Below are 13089 nucleotides of genomic sequence, written 5' to 3'. Positions count from 1 at the left end.
ATTTTTCTGAGCTCCTCAGCTCCATCTAGTGGCCATAATGTGATATTACAAGAAGAGCATTCGAAAATGAATTGCACTTGACATTCGTTTGTTCATATATTCACACAGAATGAACATTCAAAGATATTCTCAGGGCTGAGAATTGTTTACAAATCAACCCCAAAGTGTATGTAAAGCTCAAATCTTGTAAGCAAGAAAGGGTTAAAACCCCCTTTTAATCTCTTCGGTGTTTCTGACCCGCTTGGGAGATTTTCCTTCATTTCCAGCCCTGGTGATACAACAGGAAATGAGAAGAAATCTCCAAAGTGAACGGAAACGCCATGTAAAAGAATTGTCTTAGGTGTCCCCATTGGAGGATTTCCTTTAAACTCTTTCTTTAATTGTAATTCAGAATATTTGGATTTCCGCTCACTTTCCGTTCCTGTGACAATGATTGCCAGGAAATAATAGTGGGGTGAATCTCCCAAGCGAAGACAGTAATACAATTGTGATCCTTTGTTACATCCTTTGTTACATCTCAGTACTGCCGATCTCCTGAAGCCTCTTTGCAGCTCCTTCCTGCCATGGCATTTCTGATCCTGATGGTGACAACATTGGACAATGCCTGTGTACTGTGTGTTGCAACACCCAGTTACATACATATATAATTTTATATATATATTGAATTGTACCTTAGACTGCCAGAACAAAGAGAAGAACTGGGCTCTGGAGACTGTGACTATGAATACAATGATCAGTACTATGATCAGTACAGCGATGAAGAGGAAGAAGCGTCAGAAATAAAGGCTGTTAACGTTTTTTTACAACTCGAGAACCTCAACAATGGTACGAGCGCCACCTTCTCAGATATATTTTTGAGCACCCGAGCTTGTGAGATGACATTTTCTAGGTTCTGTAGAATTTGTTACTTTACCTTTTCTACTTTTTTTTTTTTCTTTCAATAGTTTTTATTATTTTCCATCATAAACATAAAACATACATGGTACAGTTACAAATCTAGGACGCTAGAAACAGTCGCCTTCTTGGTTACATTCGTAATTCGGTTGTTATGTTTTAACTGTTAACCTGGAGATCAATCAAAACAATTTTAGCATCCTAAGGTGCTTGTCGAAAGGGCCAGAGTGCCCTGTCTTGGAAACAAGAGTAAGAGGAAAGAAGGAAGACCAAAGAGGTAGAGGGACTGGGTAGGGGGAAGGGGGGGAAGGGGGGGAAGGAGATCTGTGGCAGCGGAGTAGTACCTCCAGGTCAGGGCGTCCACTTTAAAGTGACGTGAGACTCGTGAGGGGAATGGTTGGGTGCGCATGTGCCAACCAGGGGTCCCAGACCTTCCGGAATTTCTTTTGAGTGTCCGTCAGGATACTGGACAGTTTTTCGTTAATGAAAAATGAGTAACCTTTTCTACTTTTTTAAGGGCAGAGAGCTAAATACACAGAGAAAATACATCTACGGGAGGTGTTTTATTCTGTCCATCCAGTCCTGAGATTTACACAGCCCTATCACACGGCACAGCCTCCTATGGCAGGGCAGAGGTGACTTAACGTTCTCTGCTACCATTAAGTAACGCTTACAGGTCTTGTCCTTTCCCCAGCCTGTGACTGGACAGTGAAAGGAGAAGCAGCAGACTGATTAGCTCAACTCCCTGTCACCCTGCTCTCTCCTCCTGCACCATATTCGCCACCACAACATACAATAGTAAAGGTGTCGGGTGTCTGTTGGTAAAGAGCATTGAGGTGCCATTAAGAATGAATGGCACCATAACTCATTGCACTGTAGTATGGGCGTTGCACACAGATTAACTCATCTCTCTGTCACTCTGCTCTCTCCTCCTGCACCATTTTTACCATCGCAGCACATCATACGACAGTAGGTGGGTCGGATGTGCACTGGTATAGCACACTGAGGTGCCAATCAAAGTGAATGGCATCAAAACTCATTGCACTGCGGTATGGGCATTGCAGACCGATAACTTCATCGCTCTGTCACTCTGCTCTCTCCTCACTAAAGGGTGTGGCCACTGAGGGGTGTGGTCACTGAGGGGCGCTGTAAAGCTTTCTCGCACAGGGCGCCTAAAGGCCTAAGGCCGGCCCTGCCTCCTGCACAATACCATCGCAGCACAACATACGATAGTAAGTGGGTCGGATGTGCACACTGAGGTGCCATTCAAATTGAATGGCATCATAACTCTTTGCGCTGTGGTATGGGCGTTGCTGTAATGCACATTAAGATGTATGTTGCTGGAATGCATGGGTGTAAATCCTCAGTCTGAGCACATTGAGCACGTTGAAGCTGATTTACAGACATGTTCACACACTTTGATCTGTTTAGAATATAAGTTGATCATTTCTATACCGGCGCTCCTTAAATTGTTTCACTTATTAGGATGCGGCTGATCCCTTGTCGTTATTAATCATCTGATAATTGGATGTTGGGCTCTTGTATATTTTATTATGTATTAGGTTCTCTTAGCTCGGGGGGGTGATCATCATTCCGGCATTGTCTGTCATTGTTCCCCTGGCATTGATCACTGTACTTATCTGCAGGTTCCATTGTCTGCGGAAACCTGATCATCGCTCCTCTCAGCCTCAGCTGCTACACGATGAGGATGTCTCTGCCCCTGCCTGCCGTGCCGCCGACCCGCAGCTCCAACAGTACTGTGGTAGTAAGTATCTCCTCCGTATCTTGTCCAAAGCAACCAATCAGACTGCAGCTATCATTCCATATTTTGGCGTTGCCTCGTTTGAGTAGCAGTCCAATCAATGATCTGCCATTTTTAACTGAATTGGGTTCGGGGGGAGGTGGGGGGGGGGGACCGTTACAAAATGTGACAACTGCACACGTCGTCTCCCAGCTTCTGAGTGTGCAGCGGGTGAGGTCAGCTCAGAAAATCCCTCAACTAAGGTCGCCAAATTCATCCATATTGTCTCTTCCTGTTTACAGCATTAGCAACAAACCCCATTTTTGACGGCCGGTCTGGTAAAATGCCATCCAGGTGGCAACCCTACTGGACATGCGTAATTCGTTTTGTTCTGAATTTAGACAAATTTTCCAAAATTCGGACATTAGGATACAACCAAATTTCGGAATCCCAATGCATCTAAATGTGTCCGAATCCGAATTTCTGTTTCCGAATTTTGGATCCCGTCCGAATTTCGTTCAAAAAATTCAATTGAATCGGACATGTGACTTTTCTGGCCAATCAGATGTGTTTTTTGGTTTAATGCATCCAAATGGGTCTGAACACGGATTATTGTTACAGCAACATGGGAGCCATATACAGTATATACCTATAATACTAAAGCTGAGGCTCCCAGACCCGAATGGCATTTGGGATCCGAATTTTCCAAATTGTATTTGGGAGCTCACGACTGCAGTTCGGACATTTGGATCCCAAATGCCATTCGAGTCTGGGAACCATATAGCATATACCTATATTACTAAGGCTGAGGCTCCCGGACCCGAATGGCATTTGGGATCCAGATTTCCGCATTGCATTCGGGAGCTCCCGAATGTCATTCCGGTCTGGGAGCCATATAGCATATACATATATTACTAAGGCTGAGGCTTCCTGACCCGAATGGCATTCTGGAGCTCCCCAATGCAATTTGAAAATTCGGATCCCTTATGCCATTCGGGTCTGGGAGCATGAGTTTTAGTAATATATGTATATGGCTCCCAGACCCGAATGGCATTCGGGACCCGAATTTTCAAATTGCATTCAGGAGCTCCCGAATTCCATTCAGGTCTGGAAGCTTCAGCTTTAGTAATATGTGTATATGACTCCCAGACCCGAATGGCATTCGCGAGTTCCCGACTGCAGTTCGGAAATCTGGATCCCAAATGCCATTCGGGTGTAGGAGCCTCAGCTTTAGTATGTAATATCTGTATATGGTTTTCTGTGGTATTCACAACGAATATTCGTAAACTCATCCAAAACTAATGGAAATTTGGATTTTGTCTGAATCCCAAAACCGCACCGAATTGAATTTCGAATCCAGATAATGAAATATCCCAACCGAATTTTTCCGCTGCTTACAAGTGTAAACCCTACCCCTAACCCCTGATGAAGAGTCAGGCAAATTATATAGTGGAATAAGGGGGGCAATATAAATCTTTCATAGGTAACCCTGCAAAACAATAAAAATGTAATGCCCAACCTTAGGCCCCCAGCCCCCCCCCCCCCCAGTCTCAGAAAAGCCATTTTCAGATGCCCCTTAGGCAAGTCATCCCAATGCCAAAAGCAGGATCTTCTTTCTCTTTGTATCTTCTCTAATGGGAAGGTTATCCTGATGCAGAGAGTGGTGACATGATGGCATCAGTGTGGCTTTCAGCCTCCATGTACAAGGGTCAGTGCTGACACCATCTCAGGGGGCGGGTCCATGACACCCTGCATTTTTCCAGGATGAGTGATGCTGGGAGTCATTCAACCCAGAAGGCTGAGGTAACCTAGTGGCAGGAAAGCAATTACTGCAGGAGTAGCGCTGGAGAGGAGGTCAATATTGTTGGGCCTACAAGCCTATGGGAACGCAAAAACACACTTGAAACAGGTCGAAGGTAATTCAGCCAGGGGCGGAATTACTGCCGGTGCGGCTACACCGGGGGCCTGAGGCTGTGAGGGGGCCCAGTGAGGTCCGGTCCTGGGCACCCCTCTTGGTGGAATATGGGGCAGTGCACTGCAGGGTCCCTGGGGCTCGCACTTTTGACAGTCTTCTCAGCAATAGGGGCGGGGTCCTGTAACTCACCGCTCCGTCTCCCGGCCCCCGTCCCTAGTAACAGGTCACTTTGTGGAATGTCAGATCGCACTCACAGAGTCGGATAGAAGTGACATTTCAGGACCGATCAGCTGTTCCAGGGAAGATCGGTTCTCCTGCACATACTATCTGCCCTGGAACAGCTGAGAAAGCGTTAGAATGCTTCACCTATTGGCGGTCACACATTCCACCGCTGTAAAACTGGGCGGGATTACGTTAAAATGTGTGACCACGTCACCGGTCACACATTCTAACGTAGTCACAAACTTTGATAGAACACCGCCATCAGGGGGGTATGGCCGGTGTGATCTGCACCCGCGGCCCATTCCCTCTTGGAAGGGGGGGCCCCAAGATAAAATCATGCACCAGGGCCCTTTGTTCATTAGGTCCGCCACTGAATTCAACTGAAGGTCACCTGTCAATGCATTCTGAAGGATCTCAGAAGCTTCTCAGATGGATGTAATTAATGCAAACCCAAAGCTCCTTAAAGGAGACCTATGAGGTGAGTGCTTTTCACTCACCTCATAGTTCTAGCCGATCTGTGACAATGAGACTGTCACAGGTCGGCTCAGTAGATCGGGAGGTGAGCGAACACATACCGGCGTTCGCTCACCTCTCCATCCTGTCATGGCTCTCTGCCGTGACAGGGGAGGGGCTGGATTCCCCGCTCCGATCCGCCAGCGCTGACTGGCGGAGAGGGCGGGTACAGCTGGCTCTGCCTCTAGATAGGCAGAGCCAGCTGTCAGTCACGCAGCTGGGCGGATCCCGGCACAATTGTCAGGATCTGCTCCGGCTGCGGCGTCTCAGTATACCGCGAGCTACAGCTCGCGGTATACTGAGCTTAAGGTGACGGGAGGACACTAGTTTGTGTCCTCCCGTTACCCTAAGGAGAACTATGGGGAAAAGCCCTGACCCCATAGTTCTCCTTTAAATGATTTGTTTGCGCTAAGTGTCCCCAACGCCTTGTATTTCGGATTTGCATTGAAGGTGATATGATATCACATAATCATCTTCTGTTTGCACAATGGAGTTCAGCCGGATGCAAACTATCGCGCCATAACCGATTCTGATGTTTTGTTTTTCAGCTCAGGGATCAAAATTACTTTTTTTTAATTGACATTTGTTGCAATATGTTAAATAGCATTTTTTTTTCTTTTAGGGTTCCGTTGTGTATAACTGTTTAAGGGTGCAACCCGGAGCCGAGATGAATATCGCATCGTATACTTATCCGAGGTACTCCGAGGTCCTCAGCATATATCATGAAGTGCCGGGTAGGTGACTCCTTTGTACTAATGTATGGATGGAACTTAAGCATGGGCGGGGTTTCAGTGGAGGTTGAGCTGCTTGTCCTTGCCACTCGGATCAAGTAGTGACAGCACAGCCACCAATGAGGCTCCTCTACCACCATTGACTGGTGATGGTGTACCCAGGGCTGAATTTCCCACAAGGCTAAGGGAGCAGAGGGGCAGCAGGGAAGGTAGTTGTTTTGTACATTTAGCCCTGAGTTAAATGTCCAGCGCAGCCTACTCGTCCGTCCTCCCCCTCCCTCCTGCTGCCTACCTCTGTCCCCAACGCCCGGCCGGAGATCTTGTCTTCAGGATGGAGATCGGGGAGCAGAGCGGAGAACGTCCATTCTCCGCTCTGCTCCATGTAAACACTGAGATGGGAGAGCGTGCAGCCTTCCCCTCTCAGCAGTCACAGGAGTTCCAGCGCAGTGCTGTGCTAGAACTCCTGTATTGGAGGTGACAGGGTCAATAAAGAGAACCTGTTACCTCCAATTGCTATCACACAGGGGATTGTTAGCTCCTGTGTGATAGCAATAAAGTTAAAATAAATAAAAAGGTGATAAAACAGTAAAAAATAATAGGATAAAAAAAAGTAAAAGATAATAAGATAAATAAAAATGTAAAAACGTTAAAAAATAAAAAGATATAAAAATAAACATAAAATTCAAAAAAGGGGAAAAAAAAAGTTAAAATAAAACTAACCCTTCCCCCCCGCCATTCTCCATTGGGGTGGGGGGATTGTCGTGGAGGGGGATTGTGGCGAGGGGCCGAGAAACCTTGCCCTGGGGCAGCAGAGCAAGTAAATCCGGCCCTGGGTGCACCCACACAGGCAGCGTCTTGGTAGCAGTCTGCTCGAGCTATCCTACCTCCTCGTACCTGATTGGCCGGGACGCTCTAGTCAATACCGGAAGTGCCGGCAGGTCTTCATACTAAAGCTTATTCATACTTTGCACTTACAGCTCTCTTACCGCTCCTGAAAGCAACAGCGAGCGAGGAGAGAAGGGGCTGTACGTCCCTGTCTGGTCTGAGCATTGCTGGACCTGATCCCTATGCACCACGATGACATGCCCTGAGCGTATGCATAGATGATTGTGCAGCGCAGGGGTACCGGGTACCGACAACGCAGGGGATCGGCCATTTGCAAAATGGCTTAATGTTGTTGTCGGCTCAGACCAGAAAATAATGGGGGAGACAGCAGGGTGAGGAGGTGACTCATAGTGAAGAGGTATCTCCATAGTGCACATTACGATTTCATATATTTTATGGGAAATTTGCATTATACAGATTTAGAATTTGACCTGCGGGGACACTTTAAAACACGCTGACTGCTGGGAAATGAATAACATGCAGCTGCTGTTTTCCCTGGATGCACGCGGTGACGCTGTGATTGTAACAGAGTCTGTATTGCGGTGATTAAATTGTAACTATACCCCATCGTGCTATCTCAGTTTTCCTGCAAGCCGTGAAGCATACAAAGCTTTCTACAATGTATTTATCAGTGAAGCCTGGAAACGCTGTTTGTGGGCGGCACTGACGCAAGAGGCGAAGGTCGGTGTCTGGTTTTGCCTTTCTCTAGCGCCCCATTCAGATGTCTCCAGTAGGAACTTCTGTATTGCTCACTTAGAATGCTTTCCTTACTCTTCGTCGCTGTTTCTGGAATGACTATAAATTTGAATGATTTATTTCAACAGGCTGCACTCAGCTGGACCTGCTGGACAAGATATCGAGTTGTGACTGTAAGTCTTTATTACGGTTACACTTCTATTTTAAAGTTGACTTTTGGCCAAATGTATTTTTTAGTTTTGGATAGGGCGAGGAACGTTTAGAACTCCTGTTAGGTTTTTCATGGCTTTCTGTATCCCCAACTGGCAACATTTCTACTCACTTCCTGCTGTGTCGCTAGAACAGGAAGTAGTAAGAAATCTCTCCAAGTGCGGGTCACAGACTACAATAAGAGCCCTATGGAGGTCTCCCCCACTTTGTACTCAACCAAGTAAAAGCATTCTGGATGGAGTTCAAATATGAGACCTCAGCATGCCAGCTCCAAGCTCATGCCCACATTATACACACCATACACACCAACAGGGCAGCCCAGCCATGGTTACATCTCTCCCAAATTCCCACCAGTTCCTAAAGTGTATCTAAACCCAACAATGTCATATATTTCAGCTTATCAGTCGTTGGATGTTATGGTTGCATGAGTTGATCCAATGCGTTTAGGGCCTTTGCACACCTTATACAGTGCGTTCCAGCACGGTCAGCTGCTGGAACGCAATGTATCGCATAATAAACTCCCCACTGTATTCTGGGCCGGTAGGGGGCGTGGCCATGCATTGAAGTCAATGGCACCGCAGCCATAACCCTCCCCCCGTGCGATCGCCCGCACCAGAACGTGGGCACAACCAGGGCCGGATTTACTTTCCCTGCTGCCCCAAGGCCAGGTCCCGCAATGCGCCCCCCTCCCTGCCAACCCCCCCCAACCCCCACACTTTTTTATATTTTTCTATTTTATTATTGTTTATTTTTAATCATATTTTTTTATTTTTTAATCATCTTATTATTTATTTATTTTGTAAAATTTTTATTTCTTTAGTAATTTTTTTTTATAAATTTATTTTTTCCACTTAACTTTATTGCTATCACACAGGAGCTAACAAGCGCCTGCGTGATAACAATTGGAGGTGACAGGTTCTCTTTATTGACCCTGTCACCTCCAATACAGGAGTTCTAGCACAGCACTGCGCTGGAACTCCTGTGACAGCTGAGAGGGGAAGAGCACAGCTCTCCCCTCTCACTGTATACACGGAGCTGCAGGGTTAGATTTAACCCTGCCGCCCTGCTCCCTGCATCGGCGGCATGGACTCGGGACAGGAGAGAGACTCGGCGGCAGGGGGAGGACGGAGCCAGCATGGAGAGAGGTAGGTGCGGGGGGCGGGGGGAGAACGGACCGGCTGCAAACTTATTACAAGTGATCTTGGCGACATCGTCGAGATAAAGGAACAATCGGCTTCCCCACATTACATTTAGTCCTGCTTGTGCAAAGCAGGACTAAATGTAGATAGCGCAACTTACCACCCGGCGGGGGATTTCACACCGCTGCCGCCCCTTGTGGGGAATCCAGGCCTGGGCACAACAATGACTGCGTTTCTGGTCCAAAACGCAGGCACTATAGTACCACGCGTTCTGGGGGGGGGGGGGCCTGTCTGCAGTTCTTAAAGTGTATCTAAACCCAACAATATCATATATTTCAGCTCATCAGTCCTTAGATGTTGAGGTTGCATTAGTTGATCCAATGCGTTTAGGGCTTGTGCACATCACATACAGTAATACGTATCATCTGAACACAATGTAACAGCGACTTCCCGATCACGGACTCCTCTTCATTTTCAGTTCCTCTCCTGGACTTTGTCAGTGAAGCCAACGAGACCTCGGTAGGAATCGTCAACACGACCAACAGCCGGGAAATCACCCTTTGGGTTTACTATTTCTACAAAAGTAACGCAACGTACAGCAACAACACCATGGTGAGTGCGGCTTCTGTCTGCATTGTGACTTGTGTAAAGTTTCTGTATTTAGTTAGTTTTCGCCGATGATGAGGCGTGACGAGCTATGCGCCACACTACAATGTTATGTCCATACCGCTGTCAATGCAGCCACATGCCGGGTCCGTCCTTTGCTGAGGTGCCAAGCCCCGCCCATCCATTCTTGCTGTGTCCGATGAGAGTTTCCGGAGCCAGGCTCACAGAACAGTTGGACAATGCATTGGCTAAGCTTAGCACTGTGGTCAGGCTTATGGGTTCGCTTTAAAGCAGGGGGTAGCCAAACCCCCGGCCCTACAGCTGTGGTGGAACTACAAATCCCACGAGGCATTGCAAGATTGTCACAGCCACAGGCATGTCTCCCGGAGAGAGATGCATCATGGCAATTGTAGTTTCACCACAGCTGGAGGGCCGGAGTTTGGCTACCCCTGCTTTGAAGTGTCTGTAGAGTTATAGAGTTGATAGAGTATGAATGATCTAAAACCTCTGCCAGGTTATTTTTTTTTGGTCACCATTGGGGAAATTTCCCTTCACTTCCTGTTGTACAGACCCAACAGGAAGTTCAAGGAAATCTCCCAAGGTGAAGGGAACTTCCCTCTTATACAGCTGTTCCTGGAACAGGTGTCCCCATTGGAAGATTACATCCCCTTACCTCTTGTTCTGGTGACAACAATTTCGGATTTCCCCTCATATTCTTTCTCGATAATAATGGCCACCAGTGCAGACTTAGAGGATGAATCCCCCTGATAGGGACCGGATTAACTCTTCCCCAGGGGCGTCCCGAGGCTGGGTGTCACCTAGAGCAGAGACCGGGTGACACCCCGCAGTGACGTCATCGCGCATGCGTGGTCATCTAATTGATGCCTGCCGGCGGCCATTTTGGTGATGGACGCCGGCAGGGAGAGGAGGGGACTTTCACCCGTCGGGAGGAGGTATGCCACCGGGTCCCCTCCTCTCTCCTGACACTGTCAGGGCTCTCAGTCCTTGACCGAGTTCCTGACTCTTTTAGAGGGGAGGTGACACCAAAATGACTGTCAAAACTGTCAAAACACTTTATTTCCCACCCCCTTGGCCATCAGCATTGAATTCTTCTCTCCGGCCCTCCTGGGTGGTGGTGGTCGGGCCCTCGCTGCCCTCAAGGACAATGCAAGACTGTTGGCCCTGTATTGAATGTAATGATGCCAGAGCGTGACTGACAGCCGGAGCGCCAAAAAGGCTTTGAGGAATTGGTCACACGGCATGGAGGAAGCTTGCCGGAGTGAGGGATGAGGAATGCATTGCGCCAAGTATTACAACGTATTCCCCCAGCCTGAGGCTTAATGGGCATTTAACCCTTGCAGTGAGCACCACCTCCCCCCACTAAAAATGTTTTAGGCCGCCCGGAGTTTATCAAACCAAGATAGTAAGAGAAATGTATTGTTAAGGATCACACACCTCTTACAGTGGTCACACGGTATGGAGGAAACCTGCCGGAGTGATGGATGAGGATTGTGTTGCGATAAGTATTACAACTTATTCCCCCACCCTGAGGCTTAATGGGCATTTAACCCTTGCAGTGAGCACCACCTCCCCCCACTAAAAATGTTTAGGCCGCTCAGAGATAGCGCTAGTAAGAGAAGTTCATTGTTAGGGATCACACACCTCTTACAGTGGATACTATATGTTTATTTTCTTGTTGTCTAGATGGGAGAGATGCGACATTACATTCCGCCGTCAGATATCGTGCCCTGCATGTGTATCCAGGTACGTTGATGACGTGAAGGTGACGCCACTAGGGGGTAACGCACGTTGTACAATGCACATGAGTCTGATCGAGAACATTCCGATGATTCTGATGGTTTTTTATTATGTCGTCTGTCGCAGGCCTGGTACAGCGATCTGCAGGACGCTTACAGAAACGTGCTGTGTCCCTTTAAGAATTGTAAGTTGGGTTTTCCTTTCCTCCGAATGCAGAAGTCACGCCGCCGGGGGAAGTCACGGGGTCATTGTACAAGATGGCAGACACGGGAAGATTCCTCTCTTGGGGTCTCATCCCTTCTTCTATTCTTTTATATTACACCAGAAAACATTGCACCCCTCCCCCGCCCCCCCAGCACATTTCCGTTGCACATGCTTGCAGACACTTCACTGAAGACGTGTGCTGTACATGGAACACAGCTTCATGAACCCGGCACAAGGAAGGGAATGAAAGTTCTTGTTTTATTCTCGTGTCACACGCTCAGAAATCCCCTCCGCTGACAATTCTTCTGTTTGTTTGTTTCTGTCCTCAGACTCAGACGAAGGAATGCTGAATAAAAGTAAACTGGAGGTGAAGTTTCCTGTTTATGAGCTGAGCGCGGCTTGTCACGTTGTGGCGGAAGCTGCCTTGTGCTGGAAATCCGAGAGCAGTCCGGAATGCAGAGTGATCCCCAACACCAGGAAGAGGATCGTCAGCCAGGTAAAGTTTTCCGGAGGCTTTACTGATCAAGATGAAAAAATGAACCAAAAAATTGTGCTGGCCCAGCTCCTCTTTTCCTTCCCTCCCATTCTTCTATGTCATGGCCCTCTCCTCTTCTGGGAGTGTCTACTTACTGTCTGTGTTGGCCCAGCTCCTCTTTTCCTCCTCTCGCCTTCTTCCACATCCTGATCCTATCCTCTTCTGGGAGTGTCTACTTACTGTCTGTGTTGGCCCAGCTCCTCTTTTCCTCCTCTCGCCTTCTTCCACATCCTGATCCTATCCTCTTCTGGGAGTGTCTACTTACTGTCTGTGCTGGCCCACCTCCTCTTTTCCTCCCCTCAACTTCTTCCATGTCATGATTCTATCCTCTACTTGGAGTGCCAATTTACTGTCTGTGCTGGCCCAGCTCCTCTTTTCCTCTCCTCACCTTCTTCCACATCATGATCCTATCCTCTTCTGGGAGTGTCTATTTACTGCTTATGTGTCCCCGCTCCACTGCCCCTCCCCTTTTTCCATGTCATGACCCTCTCTACACTATGAGTCTCTACTGTCTGACCCAGCTCCTCTTTCCCTCCCTCCACCTTCTTCCACGTCATGACCTTTTCTTCTTCTGGGAGTGTCTATACTGACCCAGCTCCCCCCTCCACATCATGATCCTCTCCTCTTCCGGGAGGGTGTATTTACCCTTCACATTCCTACATAAAATGTTATGTAGCTGCTAGGGGCGGAGACTACTACAGAGCAACTCTGGCCCTCCACCTGTTGTGGGACTACAAGCCCCATGAGGCATTGCAAGACTCTGACAGTTACAGGCAGGACTCCCAGAGGCAGAAGCATGCTGGGATTTGTAGTTAAAGCACAGCTGGAGTGTCGGAGTTACCCACCCCTGGGCCTGGAATGAGAGCTCTGGGGCTGCTGACATCACATCCAAGATGGTGGCTCCCAGCAGCGGTCTCGGGCTGTGGGATGTGTACACAAGGGAGGATTTCACAGAGAAACAACAGGAATAAAACACATGAGGTACATAATCTTATATGAAGATGGCGGGGGATGTGATTGGTCCGGTGACGGGGTCACTT

General features: G+C 48.0%; 1 protein-coding gene across 1 annotated transcript in view; it reads left to right on the top strand.

Annotated features, from left to right (window-relative positions):
* IL17RC (interleukin 17 receptor C) overlaps positions 1–13089 on the top strand; it is a 62599-nt gene that overhangs the window by 33365 nt on the left and 16145 nt on the right. The window contains exons 5-12 of the mRNA XM_018576088.1: positions 685–825; positions 2541–2659; positions 5908–6019; positions 7726–7770; positions 9425–9558; positions 11257–11316; positions 11437–11494; positions 11844–12010. Coding sequence (XP_018431590.1) covers positions 685–825; positions 2541–2659; positions 5908–6019; positions 7726–7770; positions 9425–9558; positions 11257–11316; positions 11437–11494; positions 11844–12010 — 836 coding nt within the window. The remainder of the gene's footprint in view (positions 1–684; positions 826–2540; positions 2660–5907; positions 6020–7725; positions 7771–9424; positions 9559–11256; positions 11317–11436; positions 11495–11843; positions 12011–13089) is intronic.

The sequence above is a fragment of the Nanorana parkeri genome, unplaced genomic scaffold, assembly GCF_000935625.1.
Source record: "Nanorana parkeri isolate BGI_ZX_2015 unplaced genomic scaffold, ASM93562v1 scaffold56, whole genome shotgun sequence".
Classification (NCBI taxonomy): domain Eukaryota; kingdom Metazoa; phylum Chordata; class Amphibia; order Anura; family Dicroglossidae; genus Nanorana; species Nanorana parkeri.
This window is presented reverse-complemented; position numbering and strand designations above follow the sequence as displayed.